Here is a 21,202-nt window from a genome sequence, read left to right as displayed (position 1 = left end):
AGAAGGCTGAGTATCACGATTTAATACCACTGCTGTGGCTAGTGTTATGTACTTCCTAATCTCACTAGGAGTGTGAGCAATAAATGAAGGTGACCCTTTCAAAATAGCTAATCGATTGCGCTCTATTTTAAACACTTTATATATACATCCTGATTATCTTGCCTTCATGGCTCTTCGATTCTGATATCTTCGGTCCAACTCTCCTTAGGCTGGCTGTACAGGTTCCAAGCTTGCTCTGCGATGTTCTTGGGATTCAGGTATTTATTCGTCTCTTTCACAAATCCAGCAACGGTTAAGATAGCGACGTGAACGCCTTTAGGCTCATACACCATACGGAGAGATCGAGTGAAATTTTTCTGAGCTGCTTTGGACATGGACAAAGAGACTAGGTTGGTCTCAGGGGCCTCGGGGAGATGAGAGCTAGTAACAACGAGTGTAGGCTTGGCTGCAGCATCGGAAGATGCTAATCTCATGAGCTGCGGGAAGGCCCATTTGGAGAGATTGTTTAGGGCAATGGTAGAGATCTTAAAGTCACGCAGGAGCTCATCGTCGCTGACTTCCATATGGCTAGATTCTGCGACTATGGCTGCGTTGAATAAGACAAACTCGATCGCTCCGAGATCCTTGCTAATCTGGGCGAGTGTTGTGGTAAATCTGGCAGGCTCGAGGACGTCGGTTGAATAAGTTTTCACAGTGGCATTGCCATCAGAAGCGCTTGTAACAAAGTCTGCATCTTTCTCAAGCTGGGTAGGATTCCTAGCAACGAGAGCGACTTTGTTGAATTTCTTGGCAGCGAATACGGCAGCTGTGTTGGTGCCAATTCCAGGGCCGGAGCCGATGATGACGACCGCGTTGTCAGATCGGGCAGACATTTTTGTGTATGAGTTGGTGATTTGTTATGTAAGTTTCGAATGCTTTATAATTTAGAGTCGTGAAGGAAAATATGTGTTGATGTTTGCTAAAAGCTGTTATGCTTTTGTACGTAGTAATGTATTGCTGAATTTGTTAGAACAACATTTCTTTCACAACAACAGACTTCTGTCTTCTATTTAAGTTGAGCTGAAAATTTTGTGAACTCCCCAAATTTACATCTTGTTAAACTTCGATAGTACTCTCTGCCATGAAGCCACACATAGCATTTGCCTTAGCCACAATAAAGTTGAAAACCATTATTAAGCTGGTTGATGATGATTTAGTGGCCAATGACGATATACTGTCTAATATAGTGCTGCGTCACAATGCATCTCCGCGGAAGCTTAACAATCGGCTTGCGGCCGGCTATACCCAAAAGGAATCACCGGTAAGTGCCGTAGAGCCCACCCATAAAGCAGATGCGCGCTCTCGTCTGGCCTTGATTCATCTTAAAAGAGTAAAAGAGTCCGCGTCTAAGTTGATTTTGTTCTTGCCGCTCATTCTGCCGCAGGAGAGCTTCTGGTCCATCTTCACGCTATGTCATATTGAGTACAACTCTGAGAACATTGAAGCTTTATCAGCACGCGGGGACCCCGTTGAAACAGTCCAGAACGGCATCTTCCGCCAACAGGAGACAAGTTAATTGGTAGGACTGTTTGCTTGTCTCTATCTGTCTGCCCAGGTGATACAACAATACGTCTGCAGATCATTGATAGCCAGGCTGACTTGTGGCAGCTAGGTCTTTACTGTATCCCCGCCAAAGCTAAGCTACGCTAAGAATTGCCAATTGTCTATTCTACGTCACAGCCATTTTGTTTCGATTTAATCATTGTCCTACGATGGCTACTCAACGTACTTCAGAATTACGGCGCATGCTGGCGCTCTCTTATCCATGGGTGAAGAAACCCTTCGTTGTTGGTGCACCTATGCGCATTATGGCAGGCCCTCACTTGGCTGTCGCCGTGTCTGCGGCTGGCGGCCTTGGGTTTATGGGACCACAAGCCAAGCCAGATGGGGTGTTCGCCGATCTAGACAAGGCGAGGGAACTGATAGAAGCATCGAATTTACGCCACCCTCTGCTCCCCATTGGTGTGGGCTTCCAGGTATGGAATGGTGACCTGAAGATTGCAACAAGTGCTATTGAGAAGCATAAACCGTGTGCCGTTTGGCTATTTGCGCCCAAAAATGGCCAGGCAGAGTTGGATGAATGGACTGTTTCTCTTCGCGGAGCTTCTTGTGATACTAAAATTTGGATTCAAGTCGGTACGCTGAGTGACGCTCTTGCGGCTATCAACAGCTCAACACCACCAGACGTTCTCGTTGTTCAAGGCTCTGAAGCAGGCGGACATGGAATGGCAAAGGAGAGTACAGGAACTATTGTTCTCTTTCCAGAAGTCGCTGATGCCGTGAATGCCAGGAAAGATCTTGGAATCCCTGTAGTTGCGGCGGGAGGCATCATCGATGGCCGAGGCGCTGCAGCGGCATTTTCGCTGGGAGCTGCTGCCGTCGCCATGGGAACTCGCTTTCTTGCTTCTTCAGAGGCACGCATCTCAAAAGGATACCAAGACGAAGTGGTTCGAGCGTCTGATGGCGCCAAAAATACTCTTCGCACCCACTTGTACAACCACCTAAGAGGCACTTTTGGCTGGCCTGAACAATTTGCACCTCGGACTCTCATCAACCGCAGCTGGATTGATCACGAGGCTGGTGTTCCGTTTGAGAAGCTCCAAGTGCTACACGACGAGGCTGCCAAGAGCGGCGACGCTGGATGGGGTCCGGAGGGAAGGCTGGCAACGTATGTTGGTGCCGGTGTAGGTCTTGTACGGGACGTACAGGATGCGGGCACGATTGTCGAGAATGTTAGAAACGAAGCGAGAGATGTTCTCAACGCCTTGAGCGAAGATATTCATGAGCACTGATGTACTGTAGTTTACGATACAATGTCGATAGCTTTGAGGCTTTCAACTGATGGCCGAATGGATCAACGGAAGAATTGCATGTATTGGTACCCCTCACGGCGCTTAAAACCATATGTTCGTTATCGATGATAATCAACAATTTAGAAATGCGAAGCGTCTACGTAATCGCAAGCTTGCCGTCCTGTTGTTGGGTTGATGGGCGATCCATGACTTTATATCGACCCCCGCGTTACAGTGGGTGACTCAATCGCTGAAGACGATTGCGTGGCGTGGTCTATAGTACCCGTGGATATGTAATTGCCATTTCTGGCAGCGCGCTACTATGATCTAATACTTGCAGAGCAGATATGCATCCAACATCATGCGGGATATAAAAGCCCGACATATCCCTTGCCTTTGTTGAATAGCCTTGTGAATGTCAACACAATTTCTGCTCATCCCTGCAGCAAAATTCGCAATATGACGCTCTTATTTAATCAGATCCAGCCTCACCCTCGCCGGCGTATTCGTCAACTTATACCTCAGCTACGGCTTGGGAAATGGCCTACGGGCTCCCTCAATTCCATTACCGACGTTCCAGGCGTCTTGGCCCATACCGAGTCTATCCATAGCTCCCCTCATAGCAAAGAGATATCCACCGATATTAACACCGGAGTCACTGTTATCTTACCCAGGCCAGACTGGTACAAGTATGCAAGTTTTGCCGGCGTCTTTAGTTTCAATGGCTGTGGAGAAATGACATCCGCTCACTGGCTTGATGAAACGGGGCTGCTCTATTCGCCAATTGTTCTGACCACTACTTCCGCCGTTGGTGATGCGTTTCGCGGAGTCTGGGAATATACTATTGAACATCACTCAAATGAAGATAAAGAGCTTAACATCTTCCTCATACCCACTATTGCTGAAACGTTCGACGGCTATCTCAACGATCAAAGTAAATTCGCCGTCACGCCCCAGCACATTGTCAATGGTATTCGAAGTGCCAATGCAGACGCTGTGCAAGAAGGCAACACGGGAGGCGGAACAGGCATGATGTGCCATCACTTCAAAGGGGGTACAGGATCTAGCAGCCGCGTAGTCAAAGGGTATGACATTGACGGAAATGAAAAGTCTTATACAGTTGGAGTGCTTGTCCAGGCCAACTATGGATTGATGGACAATCTTCATATTGGAGGTGTCCCTGTGGGTCAAATCCTTAAAGAACAAGGACAGCAGGTGCCAGAAAAGCTTAGGCCTGGAGAAAAAGAGCCCCGTAAAGACGGTAGTATTATCATCGTCGTTGCAACAGACGCTCCTCTCGTGCCCATCCAGCTCCAGCGATTGGCTAAGCGCGCCACTGTTGGGTTGGCCAAGGTCGGCGGCTATGGCAACAATACCTCAGGAGATATATTTCTTGCCTTTTCCAACGCCAACAGTGTCCCCTTCCTAGAGTTATCTGGGACTAACAAGGCCTACACGCCGCAGCCGTATGACGTAAAGATGTCGGATAACAATACTATTGATGGGCTATTTGAGGCTGCAGCTGATGCGACTGAAGAAGCAATTTACAACGCCCTATGCATGGCTGAGACAACAGTAGGATTTAAGAGGAGAAAAGTCGAGGCTCTCGATTTGGTTAAAGTAAAGGAGATTGTCGAGAAGAGATTGTGATATAAATTTGGAGACGGAATATGGCATACCTCGGCATTGCAGGTGTGAATAAAATAAGCTTCCTGCTAAACCTGCAGTAGTGAAACAGTTTAATTACTTTTCCGATAGCCCATATCTTGCTAGCCCGTGTAAACAAACCATCCTGTAGAATCTCTTGTAGACAAGCGACGAACGTAGCTCAGCCCTCGTAGAGTATCTCAGCGAATCTATTCGCTAGAGACAGGAATCGTGGTATACGATAGCAAATGATTAGGAAATGCAAACGCAAATTGATCTGATATAAATTTTATAAGCATTGATTACCCGCAATGGACTTCGAAGCGCTCTATAGCTGTAAACTATTTCATTCAAGTTCATTGTGGCGAAGGGTGTTTCGTGTGCTCTTTAGGAATGAAGATCATTAACCTACTTGAATCCTAGTAATGTGCTATGTGGCAAACAGCACGTTCTATTTGCTGGCATATTGAGTAAGTGAGACAGACGTCTCACTAGAGTTCTACATTAAACGTCATCGCGCAATCAGCTCGTCGCTTCGGCCCCCACACTACCATGTGCCCCTTGCTTCTGGAGGGTTACACTGGTCTTAAACATCTACTGCCTGTAAGCTCTCAGTTTCGGGCATCCTGAGGTACTCGGTCCCGAAAACAATCTTGAAGTATAACTTCTTACAGTCGAGATCGACAATTTGATTCAGAGGTTCCTTATAATAGAATAGAATTCGAGTATAAAAACTCGTCCGGGACCGTGAATAAATTCTCAGTTTTGGAGACAAATTCCTTCATTATAAACTACACAAGATTAAAAAAACGTGAATGAGTTCGCACATTACCATATCCAAAATGCAAGCTATAATCTTTGCCCTTGCTATACTCGCATCTGCGGTCATGGGAATTCCATCTGAACTGTAAGGGAATTATCCTTCTGCTTCTGCCTGTGTACATGGATCCTAATTAGTTAGACAGCAATAAGCGAGTCAACTGCTGCCTTTACTATCCAGGTGCTAAATCCAACTGTCAACGTGACTGCATTGACCCGTCATTTTGCAAAGCATACGGCATTCCTCAGACAGGATATTGGTGTGACTGCGGTCCAGCAGCGAATTGCCATGCCTAAATGGCAGGAATATTTGTGTTTGCAAGTTGGGTAGATTCTTGACAAAAAATGGGGTGAAGCAGCTGGAATGTAAAAAAGCTTTGTTGTATAAAAGATTATGTTATTGATTACTATATAACGAATAATCTAAAAGTCATTATTATCATACGTGATCATTATACCGCCTTACAGTGGACTACTGAGGCCGACGCACAAGGCTGGCTGGGTCAGACATGGCAGCCGCTGCTCGTACATTCAGTCTTCTCTTATTGTGAGGGCTGGGAGTGCTGGTATGTCCCTTCTCATGTCCAAAAATGGCCCACTCTGCCACAGTAGCCCCAGTGCCGTTCTTTGCCGCAACGTCTACAGGGTCGAGACCCTGGTTGCCCACAATAAGCAGCGATGCATATCGAGATGCAGCAACAGGTTGAGATAGAGTGACATTGGTCGTGTTTCCAATGGGAATGGCAATGACATTCAAGTCAGTGGTATGGATATCGTAGGGGTTAGACTGCTTGATATTGGTCAAAGATGTGACAACCTTGAAATTCGAGTTATGCTTTTGGGACTTCAAAGCCGCTGCTGGGTCACTAATGGCCTCGTTGTGGAAAATGATTGTTGCGTTGACAGGAGGTGCCTGAGCCCAGTCGAAGTGGAAGCCTGACACTAGGGATCCGACATCCTCTTGGTCGAGTGTTACTGTAATAGAGCTTACATCGGCAGCAGAGGCGGGCTGCCACTTGGTAGACGTAGCACCATCCACGGCTGCAATGGGGAATTGACCAGGCACATAAGTGTTAGGGGAGCTAGCGGCGTTGCACTGCACCAAGTTGCCAGCATACGTTTGCTGAGAGCCAAGCTGCCTGTTAGGAACAACAACAGATCCCTTGACAGGCAGTTGATAAGCTGTCGGGTTGTGTTCAGACCCAGCGTGGATGGTTATAGTCTTTCCAGCAAAGCGCTGATCCGCTCCATCAAGCGCAGCGATGCCGCTGGCACGGCTAATTGTAGTGTGAGTATAGTTAGACCAAGCGGAGATAGGCCAGCCGCGCCAGTAGAACGTTCTGTATCTAATATAGGGGATCTGCGGAGGCAGGTTTGGATCAATGTGAATGAAGTCATCAGGCACGAGGCGGAGTCCAAGGTAGCCGAAGAGAACGACTTGGTTAGCGCCGCCGTGGCCAGTGAGGAATGGATAGGCCGGGTGGGTGCCACCGTTGATCTCAGCATCATCAATAAGCTGCTCTGAGATTTGATAGAATGGGGCGCGAACGTATGGCTTGTAGGCGTACTGAGCGTAGGTGTATGACGAGCATCCTGAGGGAGAGATTTCGTTGGCAACGATGGAGAAGAATGCGTAGGTCATGGCAGGTCCATCAGGAGATTGCTTGTTAGCATACTATATAATTGATTAGCAGTTACTCGGCATAGACGCATGGATGTTGTAGAAGCTCACATAATCCAAATCGTTGAGAGCGTCTTGAGAGCTGTAGTTGGTGGTGTAGCTTAAGGGATAGGTGACCATGATCACATCTGCCTGTTTAACCACAGCACTGCCATTCATGGTTGTGAACTCCAACGTGACGCCATTTTCTCGAAGTACCAGCGCATTGGACGCCATGTTAGTCCAAGTCTTGTTCTGCTCGATACCAAATTGCTTGCGGAATGTGTTTGCGTTCTGTAGGTGTTCCGCAATGAGGGGCATTGTGTATCCGCCAGCATCGACATGGTTTGCGTACTCATCCTATGACATGTTAATCAGAGGATAGCAACATTAAAAATAATGAGAATCAACTTACAGGATCAGTCATGTTGGTCAATGTCCATGATGTCTTGTTGGGCTTCAGCAAGTTCCCGTACAGCTGAGCGATTGAGTCGTAAATCGGGAAGAGGTTCTCTTGGAAGTACTTGGTATCGCCGCTTACAACCCATTGGTTGACTAGAGACAGGCCAATATCTCCATTCAAGTGATACTCGTAATCCCAGCAAGGGCCAGTAGCAGTGCAGTTTCCATAACGGCCACTGGTCCACGGGAAAACGGCAGCATCCGCAGAGAAGAAGGTCTCATTTTGGGAACCCGCAAAGTTAGTCTTGACATTTTCCTTGGCCATGCCATATCTTGCGAGACGGTAGTTGGTGATTCTCTCAGCGGCTTCAGGGTGAGCGGCTACCAGGCCGGGTTGCATCCAGAGGTCAGCATCCCAAAAGACTTGTCCAGCATAAGAGTCGGAGGTCAGCCCACCGACAGAAATGCTGTCGACATTAACTGGAGCTCCGTTGGCTTCCTTGCTTCCATTTTTGCCGACTGTGTTTTGGAGAAGATAGTAAGCGTTAGTAACGGCCATAATAGCAGAGTCAATGATATAGTTGTCTGCTGGAAGCTTGCCAGTCTTAGGATCGGCGAAGCTGTCGACAGAGCTTTCGGGCATGACATTTGCCCACTCTGTAACATGGTGGTCAAGAGACTTGGTGTATCCATTGCTCAGTGCTGTGGCAGCTGCATTCTTGGCAATTTGCCTGGGGTTCTTGAAGGCGTCGGAAGATGCAGCTCCAACAAACTTGGTCACGCGTGCGGCATGACCTGCGGAAAATTTGACTGAAACAGCCTGTGCGATGGAAGATGCGTTGGTGTGTACGTATGGCTTGCCATGCACAATCTTGCGGCTCGCCAGGTTTACTCCCCCAGAGCCAGTAATGTCGGCATACACAAAAGCCGTAACATTGGAAACGCCATTTGGTCGTACAGCTGAGAAGATGGCATTGCCGTCTTGTCCAGACTCCACAAAGTCAGTACGGACGGCAGCAAAGCCATCAAGAACATTGACAATTGATGCCTGCACATTCTTGGACGAGGTAACTTCCATGTCGACCACAGCTTGGTTAACATATAGTTTGTTGGCGAAGATGCGATAGCTGATATCGAAGCTTCCCTTGTTGCCTTTGGGAGTCCACTTGTATGACCAGCTCAATACTCCAGCCTTGTAGTCATAGGTCGATCGGAAGTGGGAGATGGTTCGGTTGTCAACCGTAGCGTCAAGATAGGTATTGTCGCCGAGATCCAAGATGAGCCCACTCCAGTGCGGAATGCCACTGATGGCGGTATCAGATCCATACTGGGAGATCCACGGGAAGTTTGTCCCATTCATGACTGGCTGAGAGTCCCAGAACCCAGCAATGGTTGCAAACGACTGACGCCTGGAGAATAAAGGCCAGCCGCTGATGATGTCGCCGTTCTCTGCAGTGTCGAGCTCAAAGAAGGGCCCGACACTGGCGACGTTGATGCCAAGGTACCCATTGGCTACAGAGCCTCGCGATTCAAACGCGCCCTGCTTCAATTGTGTTGTGCTGAGCAGCCAATTGTCTTCGTCCCAAGTTACCCCATCGAAATCGGTCTTGTATACGTTTTTGCTGAATTGGGGTCCTGTGCTTGATCCGCCGTTTCTGCCTAGGCATCCTGCGACGCGGTCATTGGAGGCTGTGCTATAAACAGGATAAACAAACTGAAGCAGCGACAGCAATGCTGCTCCAGACAAGGTCTAAAATAACAAAATTAGCATGTGCTTGTTTGAGAAAGAGAAAATATGTAGTTAATAACAGCTGCAAGATACTCACCGTTGACCGCATTGTGCCGGTCTCTCAGCCTCTACACGGGCAAAGCAAACGCGATGCCAATTTAGACTACTGTATGAAGTTGAAGTAAACCCGCCACGAGGTATCGCAACGTGCATGCAGATACGATACTGGCTGGGGTTTCATCGAAGAGCTGAATGTGCGGCATCTTGCCCAGTATTTAAGTCTATCCTGCTGCTACCTCCAACGCTGGTAATTCTCCGCGCAGATCACCATTTGGCCCCAGACTTGGTGATGGGGTGTGGAGAGGACAAGGTGATCTGGACAAGGCTGTGGCCGTAATACGGAGAAGCCTGGACAACCAGCCTGGCTGAGGCCATTTCAGGGCATCTCCACCCGAATCTGGCCGTTTCATGATCGCCCTCTGCTAGCTTGACTTGGCTCCTGCGTAGGATGATTTCGTCACTCAATTTCGCCGTCAATCAAGTTTGCCCACAGCCTCTAGCCAAGATAGTATTGCCGGTTTCATGGCTACTACGCCGTAGCTCCCAATTGACAAGCAGCCTTGAGAGGAACCAACGCTAATTACGTACGGCTCCAACGCGTTTTGACCCTTTTTACCATCGTCAAAGTCCACCCGTCATCGCTAAATTACCCCACAAGCATCCCCAGACCCGGCAACGAGCCGTGAAAGGGCCGATAGTGCCGTGGCACCACCGCTATAGCGCCAGAATGTCCTGCCAAGAAAACGCTGAGGAGGAGAAAGAGGAGCAGGCGGAGGCCTTTATCATCACTATTTACTTGCTAAACAGACCAGACAAGCAGTTTTTTTGACAAAGAGCTGAGGCTGAGTAAATGATCGACGCACGAAGTGGAATGGCGCCCACGCGAAAGTAGTGACATCCCTGCTCATAGTGCTATTCGTATTGCGCCGTTGTATGTACTTTGCTTCATTTTTGCAGCGTCTATTTTCTTAATACCCAAATGCGTAATGGCCACTTCAGTCTTAGTGTAGTTCTCGTATCATGGAAAATAGGCACTTGTCATAAGAAGGAGTAACTAATGCATGTAAATGCCTAGTTCGGTGAATAGTGACATACTCATGCAAGTAGGCTCCGTAAATCTCCTCATATGTACATGAAGCAGTGCTGTTGGTGCCCGCGATATGTTCGGTGAGGCCGCGCAAAAGTTCCCCTGCGGCAGTTCTCGAAGCAGAAGCCGATCTAACTCCACACCAATACCGAGATAACCGGTTTCGGGGCCTAGAAAGTAGTATCACTAGAGAATAATGTTCAGGAACGAACATATTTGCCGTGCAGCCGATTTGTTACAATGCAAATAGCGTGGCCAACGGTTATGCTTTCCGATGCGGAGAGTAAGCGAAGCCTGACTGCTGAATAGCGGGTTCGGAGGGTTACCGTGTGGTTCGTTCATGCTTATGCCTCCTTGGAATGATAGATTGTGGGGAGAACCACGGCAGATGGCCCCCGAAGTCTAGAATCCGAGTCAGCAGATGCTTTGTTTTCAACTCTCAGAACTTTCTATGGAGTACCCCTTGAAAGACTTACCATTAACCCCTACCATACCGGCCCGATTAAAACATCTCCTGAGTAAGTATCGATGGCTGTGATATTCACTAGTCACTTTAAGGGAAGAAAGATGTTAATAGTACCAAGCCACTGGTTCTTCGAAGTTTAGCCTGAGCGGTTTTGACAATGAACGCCTTTTTTAAGCACGGATAGCCTCTCCCAGAGGTCTTATCTGTTTTTTTTTTTTTTTTTTTTTTTTTTTCATTTTATCATGATTGCATGTTTGGTATTACATAACTATTTGGAATTTTAATATGGTATCAACATAATATACTAAGAACCAAAACAGAAATCAGGTGCGGCTTACGGTTACAGGGACTCTGCTAACTTTAGATCAGAGAATGTAAACTTGGCCGTCTTTTCTTTTGTCTTTCGACGCAAGCCGTTATAAGTTTCTCGCCAAGGATTTATCTGTTTGAAAATAAAATAACTCCTGGTTCTACGACAACTGAAGTCAAGTTGGCCTACATCAGAGAAAAAGAGAATCCATTAGGTTGAAACTTGAAATATATTGGGACTGTATCTTCTATTAAAGCACATCAATTAGTTTTCGATCTATTCAGTGCACAATTAAGTTATTCAATTGAGCCTTAAGCCGACTGCGGCCTGTATGGAGAGTAGGCATGATTGCACCCATGTATCATCCTCTGGGCAAGAAACTATTCCAAATCGCGCATATAATCAGAGTAAATACACAGGGCTGTTTTGAAGTTGCTACATACTTCCATGGGGATTCATTTTTCCAAGTCTTGAAATGCGAAATGTGCGTGTATACTCCCTAGTGACGAGATAGAGGTCAATTTTTAATGTCGCGCGTCGAATGCATTGTGCTGAAATTGGAAAATATGTCCAGTCTGTATTTGCCTAAGTTACCAGGATATCGGTAAAACTAAGCGCACTTACTCAAAGATGACCAACAAAGAGTAACTCTCGTTGTGCTGGTTGGTACTGCATGCGACTGAGAGAGCAGCACATATCTCGAGTGGAATGAATAGAGTAGGTGCCTATTATAGCGCACTAATTATGGTGGAGCTTCGAGAAAAAACAACATACATGTATTTTCCCCAGTGTACTATCGCAGGTATTATTTCGCATAAACTATTTGAACTGCTTTTTAGATCGTATGGACATACATGACCCTATCATTACTTACAGTCTGAACAATGCTCTGTTTCCCCGTTTTAAGGCCGCAACAATACGCTTGAATCACTGCAGTCTTGGCATCTGTGTCATAATATTGACCATGGCATCAGGTGAGTCATGGGCAGGCATTGGGTTATGAGCGCTGCAATAAATTAAGTCACAGGAGTGACAAAAGTTTGTGCCAAATCAGGCAGTCCAGATAACTCTATTCGAATTTATGTTTAGACTACGGACGCGTCAAGACGAGCAGAGTAAAGTTTCCGAAAGTGACAGCTGCATCGCCAAAGTTTAAAGTTGATGGGAACCCTGCAGCCTGAGTCATTCGGCAACCTTTACTACCAAACACGCTCTGTTCTATCAACGCGCGCCCAGTTTCCTTATAAAATTCTGCTGTTTAGCGGGCATTTCAATAAATCTACTGCTGTAGATGCGATACCTCCGCGTCAACGTGAAAGGCAGTATTTCAGCCCTCGGTCAAGTGTGCAAGCACGTAAAATGCGGCTTTCGGTCGTCGATTATCAGGATGTCCTGCAAGATCTGGACAAGGGTGTCCCGATAAACTTTAACACCAACTTCCACACCGCTGAAGAGGCGCCAGATCTTCCCATCCCCACTAACAAGCCATACGACTACGACATATGGCTGCCTTTGATACTGAAATCTCGAGGCCTTCCTCCTGCGGCGCTTCAAGTCGTCAAGCTCTCACGCGCACAGATCAGAGTCTTGGTCAGTGCTGCTGCAGCTTCAATCCATACCGGTGTGCTTAATCGATCTTACGCCGAAGATCTTGAAGATGATGTTTATCCTGCCTTTAGTGGGCTACATTTCCCTCCAGAAGGGCTGTTTATGCGTCTTGGGGCTTGTTCTCCAAAGGATGGCGCACAGCTTACGCCTGGGAAGCTGCCGATTCATTCCGTCGAGGACATCGTACTCCGCATCACAACATCCGCGAGAACTTGGAGCGCGCTGACAAATATACTCAACCATGAAGGAGAAGAAGGCCACGTATACTTTCTTCCATTCAATGCAGAAATGAGATCTGAGAGAGAATATCGCGTCTTTTGCATCCCCGACTCGTTGGGTATATCTTGTGTTAGCCAGTATAGATGGCATAAACCATGGATATTTGGCCATCAAGATAGAAATGAGATGACCAACATCGCTCACAAAATACTTAGCGGCATCCAAGAAGTTCATACCGAAATTATTGCTTATATGCAGGCGTATGATGACAATGAGATGGAAAGCCTTATTCGGAGCCAGGGTTTTACTTTCGATGTGCTCTACGGCGAAAATACGGGGAAATGCACTTTAATTGAGCTCAACACTTTTGGGGTGAGGAGTGCATGCGGTTCCTGTCTTTTCCAGTGGCTGAAAGATCGAGCGTCGTTGTATGGAGAGAGTCGCGATATTGAGTTTCGAGTTGCGGTATGAGATTATGATTGACAATTCTATTACGGTGTGAAGACTGAACTAGACAGAGAGAATAACTTCTTAAAGAGGAATATCGAGCACTGGAGTGATTGCGCATGGTACGGCAAAGAGAGTCGAAGTCTATACCCTTTAGTGCAACAAAGAGAAATTGAGACGATAATAGAAGACGCCCAAGTGCTTGAAGAGTGTGAGAAAAGATTACTGTTGTTGTGATTGTGGGGAGGATGGAATACTATACAAGTAATATACAATATTAATGTTTATACAGAGGCGATGTCCCACGTTGGTATCCAAACCGTTCGCCTAAAGCAACGCTCGCTTCTTACTCTAGCGCTGGATACTCTGGCAGCTTCCAGTTAGCTGTCTTTTTATCCAAGCCATCCATTTCACCCCAATTGAAAAATGATGCCATCTTCGCAAATCTATGTAAGATCCAGATTCCGATACTCGATTTGGGTGCCATCAAGTCCTCAAACCTGTCATAGCCTCCATGCATGGCAGTTGCAATAGGTCGGAATTTTTCTTCATACATCTTTGCACCTTGCATTACAGCGGCTGAAGCTGTTAAGTCTTTATTCTTCAATGACGTCGCAATCTCGCCCGCCAGCATATAAGCGCCCACCAAACCCCAGGCGCATCCATAGCCACCTGCGGTATGGCAATGAGCCGAGTCGCCAAGAAGAACGACTTGGCCCTTAGACCAAGATCCATGAGGGAGGTTGACTTCCTCGATTTTTGTGCAGTAGACATCATCCGCCTCTGGGGCATGAAGTAGAGCATCCATAAACCGATCGCATTCCCATCCACCTCCTTGATAAATGTCGGCTAGGGCTTTCTTCAATTCTTGTGGGTTTCCAGAGCTGATTGCTGCATCTAGATCGGGTTTCTTTCCACGGAGGATCATGTATACTCGTGTAAGTTCCGGGATGTCTTTTCTTGTCCCGATTATTCTTCCTCCAAGCAAGTGACAAAAAGTCCCCCTGTCAGAATCCCCTGGTTTCGATGGGACACTGAAGTATCCGATATAACCTCCACAGTCGCGTCGTGGGTCTGGGGCATCTTCACCAAGCATCATCTTGCGTGTTTTCGAACCGGTTCCGTCTGCAGCAACAACGAGATTGAAATCTTCTTCACGGCCATCTTCAAAGGTGACGTGAACCTTGGCGTCAGTGCTGTCTCCGCCGTCCTGAGTAAAGCTTTTGATGGTGGTATTGAATAGATGCCGCACGTTTTCATGGCCCTCGGTAAGTCCATAAAGAATCTTTACCAAGTCGCCTCGCATGATTTCGTACTCTGATGTAAATCCCTGCTTTCCGGAGCCACTCTTAGCGACGGGAAAGAATGCCTGGGTCCGGCCGTTGCGGTCAATTAACTGCATGCCAGATTCGTGTACACATGCTGCTGTCACAGCGGCTTCGATACCCATCTTTTTCATGATGGGTACGCCCTTGCCGCGAAGGTCTACCTGCTGGCCGGAAGCGCGCATCTTTTCAGATCGCTCGATGAGAGTAACATGGGCACCGATGCGTGAGAGCCAGTAGGCTACAGCCGGGCCTGCAACCCCGCCGCCGACAACTAAGACTTTTAAAGCAGACATGATGATGCAGCTATAGCCATATAACAGAGACAAAATTAAAACAATGAGAGTACTTTGTGATGGAAAGTGAGAACGCTTTGATACGACTAATAGAGAGTTGGTCTTGGCAGCGAAAACAGATGATTGTCCAGACACGCAATGTATGCTACGTTGTAGAGATATTTATAATTTTATTTACCCTTTCGCAGTGTAACCAGGCACAAAGGGCATTCGTTATCTGATTCGCACCTTAGGCACACATCCGAAGCTGAACACACGCGTGGCACAATTAACTAACGACCAGCCACGCGGACATTTCATGAGGCGCCAGGCAAAAACTTGATTCCTGGCTACACGTACGCAGGGCCAGAACCTTTGGTCAATAATGGTAGTTCTGAGATCCTCCAATAAGGGTGAAGACACTAGTTGTGACTCGTACGTCATGCAATACGTGTTCCCGCTGGAGATGAGTCAAGCGCTGCTCCTCTGAGTCGTGATAGTTTCGCCATGCTGGGAAGGATCGCAAATTCGCTGTTCCTGATGCATGCATATACAGCTTGATTTGGTAATAACTAGACTAAATATGTGCCGTTTCTTGCTGTTAGCGCAATGCACACATGCAGGCACACGCATGAGAAGCTTGAGAAGGTAGAAAATGAGCTTGTGATAATCTTATCAGATCTACAGAGTGTCTATTCATGATCCTTCCTAGTAAAGCTAGAACAATATTCGTAATACGATCATGTAACAACTTCAATATCGTTCGCTTTATTCGCTTTATTCGCTTTATTCGCTTTACGCGTTTAGGGGGCGCTAAAGGTCAATAAAGCTCGTAGATACGATCGTTCCGACAACTCCTCGGTCAGTGCTTAGGTAATTACATGTAATCCCTTCACAGGCTTGTCCCTTGTATTTTGATTGTACGCCCGACCGATACTTTCACACATTCGAAGGCTGCGTAATTGACAGCTTAAATGAACAAGGGGGAAGAGTGATTTGGAATCGGGCCTTCCATCATGCGATGACTCATTTAGGCTGTAAGTTAAGTGCATTTTTACAAGCTGTGAATAACACAGAAGCCGAGTATTGCTTCACGTTTCCCGATATTGGATGCAACGACATTAAGGAGCATGATGAATCGGCTGTGTTAACTATCCAGGGTTAGCACCCTTCATGAGGCGGATAGTATGATTTGCCATCTAGAAAATCATGGCCGGAAGAAAGCTCTTGCCGTTACTCACAGCGATGTTTGAAGCGTTCAATAGGCAATAATTCGCGCAGTAATATTTATATCACAGTGGTTTGTAGTTATATAAACGATCTGTTTGAGCTTCATACTTATTAAACACAAGATAGAAATTGAGTTTAGTAGAATATGCGAGAGAGTGTACAATAATCTATATATGGATAGTATTCTCTCCGAATAGTTTAGAGAGAATCAAGCCAAGCTAATAAGATCTTTGTTTCAGCTTTGTTTCATGTTTTTTAAAGTCTTTGCATACTCTCATGTACTCCGAGAGTGCGTCAATCACATCACATATGTTCTAATCCCCGTAAAAGCCAAAATGTTCTTCATCCTCGTCCTTACTCTTAGTCTCATTTCCTTCTCCATGTTTATGCTCATGTTCATACTTATTGACATTCTTATCCTCGTCCATATCTTCACGCTCATATCCGAGCGCTTTGCCATTCTCGTACCTCACATCTTCTTGATACTTCCCTGATGGATTGTACATGTTGAATCCAAGATCGAGAGAATTTTCCGCTATTATTTACTTTCTACATTCATCAATCACTACCGGACGCATCTCAGTGTCTCCTATCTACTTTTCTCTTTCGCGCAATTTGTCCCGACCGTGGTCAGCGGGTCATTGAGCGGCAATTTCGCGATAATATCAATCTGCGGCTCTGTGAGGGCCATTTTTGGTCCTTGTACAGAACGCTGTTTATAACTTTTGAGGGCGTAAACAGAGAACTAGGTAAACGCGAGATCAAGTCCCGAAAATAATAATTATGCAACGTGGGTTTGCAGACTGGGGCATGATTGGCCAAGAGAATAAAAGTAATGCTTTTAAAATAAAAAGAAAAATATATCCTTGAGTTAGGTAAAAGTAATAATGTATTTTATAAAGCTTTATACTATAAGTAACTCTCATATACTATTATTTTTAAGTAAAATTATTTTTATAGCACATAGACTTTCATATATGTTAGTATTTAACCTGACTTCGTAGACCTTGGAAACAGTACCACAATACAAGTACATAGAAGACTATGCTTTATCTACTATATTTCACCAAGGAAGTGTCTGGCCTCGCCAGTCTAGAAAGGTCCCGGTCTGTTCCATGCTAATATTTTCCAGCACTTTCACAATACCAGCAATACACTCTTCCATGTCATCTTGAGAACAGAAGTTTGTCAATCTTGTAGCAACATAGCCGGGGTTGATAGCTAGGACGGTAATATTATCATTATTCATCTGGAATTCTTTCGCCAGGGTTACGGTCATCATATTGAGAGCTGCTTTGGACATGCGATATGCCATATCTTCACCCTTGCACACTAGCATGATATCAAGGTTAACTAAACTGTTCGTAAAGTCGAAACGCCCTTGCTTACTGGAGATCGAGCCTGCATTGGAGGATATGTTGATGATAGTACCACCTGCTTTCTTGAGGTTGGGATAGAAGTATTTGGATGTTAAGAAAGGGCCGTGTAGAATGAAACGGTCAGTATAGAATCTCCTTGAGCTACCCAAAGGAGAGTATATACCACAGTATTGGTGGTGAATTTATCGGTTAATATCTCGGCAGTGTGCTCCCACCAGTTGTCTGGCTCAGGTCCGATACCTGAAAAAGGATTTAGTAAGGAACCAATTGAGGTTGCGATATCATAGGGTCACATACCTGCGAGATTGATCAACATGTCCAGAGGCCCCTCGCCAAACTCTCCGGCTGCTTTGGCGATGGTACTTTCATCGGTTAAATTGATCTCAAGAACGCACGAGGTGATAGCCTCAATCTAACATGAAAACTATAGATAAGAGCTTGGAACTCGAATGCAAGAGACTGTTTCTTACCTCCTTTATGGAGGGATCATTGTCTGCCCTGGTTTGGGGCCGTACACTTCCAATAACGTTCCAGCTATTAGCAGCCAGCGCACGGGCAAGATTAAGGCCGATTCCACGGTTCGCACCTCGATTGTGTCAATATAACGTGAATTTAGAAATGCTGTTCCATTTACACCTACCAACAAGAAGAACGGTTCGATTCATGATGTGTGGCGCCAGCTCGTGATGCTTAGATATCGTGGATATGAGCTTGGTTGGGTGAGACAAGAAGGTAACAATCTGGGCCAGACGATTATGAGCTGCCAGAAGTGAAGGCTTCATTGGGAGTCCCTCGGAGATGGGATAACAAAGAAAAGGAAAGAGGGGGGCAGCTAGGCTCCCTTCGCAAACTGTTGGAGGGGTCGCACCTTAGGCATCAGTGCCTTAGACACATGCATCAATGTCCCGGGTGTCGCGTTGGCTACGATATAGAAAAAAAAGTACATGTAGTGAGTCTCTTGGGCGGTGAATTTATACAAGGCAGCCAATTATAACTTAGATGTTGTGTACTGTGTTCCTAAAGTTGTCCATACGGTACACTACCCAAACTCCTCATGTACATACATGTATGTATAGCTCACTCTTTGTTCCAGTCGTCATAGACTCTCGTGTTTTTGCTTGAAATTCCAAGGTCATCATTTATTCATCGTCGTCGTATGGGAATTCAAATAACTCTGGAACATGATCGAGGCAGCTAATGTGTGCAGTCTCTAGCTCTGGGGCACCGCTATCTACACGTAGGTATTCACCACAAAAACGCCATAGCCTGTATTGATGTATATAAAAATAGGAGAGTCAAATGAGCTACAAATGCTCTAGTTGCCATGGAAGCTATAATTAGATCCTAAACTGCATGTGCTCTTGAGGTTTGAGTTACGCTGTACAGGAGCGCTTGCCCCCAATCGCCCCTCCCCCTCCTCTGCTTTTCCTGCCACAGATTGGCCCAGTAATGATGCTAGGTGGGTTACACAGCTCGTAATATTCCTCTAAAATTTGGTTTAGGGTGACTCTAGCTTAGAAAAGGGTGGGTAAACATGGTAATGGCAAGGCTTCAGGGCTGGCAAGGCTTTGGGGCTGGATAATCTAAGAATGGATCCGTCACAGCTGAGTTCAAAATGCTAACCCCTCTCAGTCTTTAATCTATTGCAAAATGCCATAGTTTCGAGATCTTCTATCACTGTGAGATTTGTCTTTCTTCTGAAACAAATTACCGCTTCGATGGCTGTCAATACTAACATCGATGGATCGGGCTCATATAGTAAGCGTGTGCAGTCATTTGCAGCGCGCTCCCAAGATAGCTACCTACTCTGCGGAAGCCAATACTCCAAGCTTGCTAGTCGCTTCTACTCCTCAACAAGAGGCACGTCCTCCAAGGGCTCCAACACTTCTTGCCCCAATAGAAATTTTCACTTTGTGACTGTCATGAACTTGCAAGTCACTTCGTCGCCAGATAAAAAGTCGACCGACCAACACCAAGTTCACGTTGAGGACTTCCCCAACCCTCAGGCGTTCCTGGACGGTCCAAAAGTAGGACCTGATTGCTCACAACTCATTTTCCTCAAGGGTTATGAGTCCACAGAATGGCTAAAAACTATCGGCGCCGCGCTCACAGTCGATCCCGAGTTCTGGCGGCGCCATGGTCCAAATTATGGGCAGGAGTTCTACGACCTTCCTCTACTTCCCAGCTATTGTCACGGCATCGTAAAGCTACGCATCATCACAATTTTGAACTCGCGCATCGCCGGAACTTCAACAACTGTGGAGAGATGGCGCGTTGATGGTAAAGAAATTATCAGGCGCCACCACATTAAACTAGAGAAGAAAGGCTCCGAAGGCGAGTCAATTATTCGACAGCTATACATGCACAGCGAAAGTGTATATACCGTCGAACAGCACATTTCATGTACGGTCGTTCAAAAGAACAATGGCTGGGCCGGCAAGTTTGCCAATTTACGACCGATTTTCGTATCGTATTTCTAATATATCTTCTTATGTAGGTCTAATATGGCTTGATTTTGGCAAGACTCCTCTTCCTTCAATCCAGGTCTTATCCAACGAAGACTATCATTCGGACATGCCTGATTACTGTATTCCTGTCATTCAGCCTCAAATTCCCAAAGCGGCCCTGATATACCCTCTTAGCGAAATTGGACCTGGTCATTCTCCCAATGGGCTTAACAGTAGAATGACGCCCTCCTCCACTCAAAGCGCATCTCTACTCCCAACCCAGTATGGTGAGGGCCTCAAACCTCTCAATATGCGTATATCGCCTTTATATGCCATGAGCGACATCTTTCGTCATGCTGCCTATAGCTCCAATCAAATGATCAATATGTTGACGTTGAATATCGAGGAGGCTTTGCGGTGGGCACACCGCCATGAGGCTCTATCTCTGTCAGATCTACAATTTAAAAAGGATATACTAGACGAGCATGCAGCCTACCTTGAGGAGGTTGTGACCTTCCTCAAGGTCGGATCCAAGTCCTGGACAGTTCTCAATCCAGACAGCTCGGGTGCGCCGAACGGTGCCGACTCTAGCAATACAAAACAGTCCACCAGAGAGAATATGCAAAAGGCGGAAGAGATTGCTAGCATCACCCAGGCTGAACTACTTGAAGACTTCAACGTACTCATTCAACGGATAGAGAAACTGGCTGCACGATGTAAGGATGGCACCGACATCATACTAAACAGGGCACAATTGCGTGAATCTCAAAAGGGAATTGAACAAGCAGCAGAAGTCAAAGTTCTTACTATTCTAGTATTTTTCTTTGCGCCTTTGTCATTTGTTACTTCAATTTTTGGTATGAGCTTCGTCAACGTGGATTGGAAGATTGGGGTGCCAATTTATGTCGCGATATCAGTTGCTTTAGCCATTGGACTAGGAATAGCCCTTACGAAGCAGGTAAGATGGTAGTGGATGGGCCAGAGTTTTTCGTAGCATTACTATTAGCCATATCCGACAATGGTACCGTAACGACTTATATGTCCTTGCTACATATTTCTCCTCTATACTTAGCAGAAACATCAAGACATTCGGTGGTCTTGGTTTACTGTGCTTTAACTCACCACAATCGTGGAGGCCTTGCAGTTATAAGTCCTTGGCAGATATATTGGCAAGACATTCAAGTATTCTAGATCACCAATATCTATCATTTTCAATCCAGGATAGACTCATGCCCTTCCGTGTTTTATGCACAAAATTCTG

At 46.2% G+C, this 21,202-nt stretch overlaps 10 protein-coding genes across 10 annotated transcripts; 5 read left to right on the top strand and 5 right to left on the bottom strand.

The window, feature by feature from the left end:
* Positions 1 to 93: 93 nt before the first annotated feature.
* TrAFT101_004442 (uncharacterized protein) lies at positions 94 to 959 on the bottom strand. Its single transcript, XM_024898850.2, has one exon. The coding sequence runs from the start codon at positions 870 to 872 to the stop codon at positions 165 to 167; it is 708 nt and encodes a 235-aa protein (XP_024765765.2). The 5' UTR covers positions 873 to 959; the 3' UTR covers positions 94 to 164.
* Positions 960 to 1,387: 428 nt separating this feature from the next.
* On the top strand, positions 1,388 to 2,921 carry TrAFT101_004441 (uncharacterized protein). The gene is made up of 2 exons (XM_024904784.2): positions 1,388 to 1,594; positions 1,648 to 2,921. Exon 2 carries the CDS (start codon positions 1,752 to 1,754, stop codon positions 2,829 to 2,831), a length of 1,080 nt encoding a protein of 359 aa, XP_024765766.2. The 5' UTR covers positions 1,388 to 1,594; positions 1,648 to 1,751; the 3' UTR covers positions 2,832 to 2,921.
* Positions 2,922 to 3,150: 229 nt separating this feature from the next.
* On the top strand, positions 3,151 to 4,745 carry TrAFT101_004440 (uncharacterized protein). The gene has a single exon (XM_024907200.2). The coding sequence runs from the start codon at positions 3,291 to 3,293 to the stop codon at positions 4,479 to 4,481; it is 1,191 nt and encodes a 396-aa protein (XP_024765767.2). The 5' UTR covers positions 3,151 to 3,290; the 3' UTR covers positions 4,482 to 4,745.
* A 519-nt stretch (positions 4,746 to 5,264) lies between these two features.
* Positions 5,265 to 5,716, top strand: TrAFT101_004439 (uncharacterized protein). Its single transcript, XM_066127171.1, has 2 exons — positions 5,265 to 5,385; positions 5,444 to 5,716. Exons 1-2 carry the CDS (start codon positions 5,294 to 5,296, stop codon positions 5,592 to 5,594), a joined length of 243 nt encoding a protein of 80 aa, XP_065983280.1. The 5' UTR covers positions 5,265 to 5,293; the 3' UTR covers positions 5,595 to 5,716.
* Positions 5,717 to 5,769: 53 nt separating this feature from the next.
* Positions 5,770 to 9,410, bottom strand: TrAFT101_004438 (uncharacterized protein; the record flags this gene model as incomplete). Its single annotated transcript, XM_024909223.2, has 4 exons — positions 9,186 to 9,410; positions 7,373 to 9,109; positions 7,030 to 7,317; positions 5,770 to 6,972 (listed from the first exon to the last, which is right to left on the bottom strand). Exons 1-4 carry the CDS (start codon positions 9,195 to 9,197, stop codon positions 5,770 to 5,772), a joined length of 3,240 nt encoding a protein of 1,079 aa, XP_024765768.1. The 5' UTR covers positions 9,198 to 9,410.
* Positions 9,411 to 12,186: 2,776 nt separating this feature from the next.
* Positions 12,187 to 13,590, top strand: TrAFT101_004437 (uncharacterized protein). The gene is made up of 2 exons (XM_066127170.1): positions 12,187 to 13,303; positions 13,357 to 13,590. Exons 1-2 carry the CDS (start codon positions 12,371 to 12,373, stop codon positions 13,363 to 13,365), a joined length of 942 nt encoding a protein of 313 aa, XP_065983279.1. The 5' UTR covers positions 12,187 to 12,370; the 3' UTR covers positions 13,366 to 13,590.
* Positions 13,477 to 15,002, bottom strand: TrAFT101_004436 (uncharacterized protein). Its single transcript, XM_024898877.2, has one exon. The coding sequence runs from the start codon at positions 14,904 to 14,906 to the stop codon at positions 13,632 to 13,634; it is 1,275 nt and encodes a 424-aa protein (XP_024765770.1). The 5' UTR covers positions 14,907 to 15,002; the 3' UTR covers positions 13,477 to 13,631.
* A 1,427-nt stretch (positions 15,003 to 16,429) lies between these two features.
* TrAFT101_004435 (uncharacterized protein) lies at positions 16,430 to 16,621 on the bottom strand (the record flags this gene model as incomplete). The annotated part of the gene is made up of 1 exon (XM_024903058.2): positions 16,430 to 16,621. The coding sequence occupies one exon, from the start codon at positions 16,619 to 16,621 to the stop codon at positions 16,430 to 16,432; it is 192 nt and encodes a 63-aa protein (XP_024765771.2).
* A 557-nt stretch (positions 16,622 to 17,178) lies between these two features.
* Positions 17,179 to 18,276, bottom strand: TrAFT101_004434 (uncharacterized protein; the record flags this gene model as incomplete). Its single annotated transcript, XM_066127169.1, has 6 exons — positions 17,179 to 17,447; positions 17,505 to 17,556; positions 17,658 to 17,734; positions 17,792 to 17,906; positions 17,965 to 18,080; positions 18,135 to 18,276. 6 exons carry the CDS (start codon positions 18,274 to 18,276, stop codon positions 17,179 to 17,181), a joined length of 771 nt encoding a protein of 256 aa, XP_065983278.1.
* Positions 18,277 to 19,163: 887 nt separating this feature from the next.
* Positions 19,164 to 21,129, top strand: TrAFT101_004433 (uncharacterized protein). The gene is made up of 3 exons (XM_024902956.2): positions 19,164 to 19,173; positions 19,254 to 19,930; positions 19,992 to 21,129. The coding sequence occupies exons 2-3, from the start codon at positions 19,417 to 19,419 to the stop codon at positions 20,909 to 20,911; spliced, it is 1,434 nt and encodes a 477-aa protein (XP_024765773.2). The 5' UTR covers positions 19,164 to 19,173; positions 19,254 to 19,416; the 3' UTR covers positions 20,912 to 21,129.
* The last annotated feature ends 73 nt before the right edge of the window (positions 21,130 to 21,202 follow it).

The sequence above is a fragment of the Trichoderma asperellum genome, chromosome 2, assembly GCF_020647865.1.
Source record: "Trichoderma asperellum chromosome 2, complete sequence".
Lineage (NCBI taxonomy): Eukaryota > Fungi > Ascomycota > Sordariomycetes > Hypocreales > Hypocreaceae > Trichoderma > Trichoderma asperellum.
This window is presented reverse-complemented; position numbering and strand designations above follow the sequence as displayed.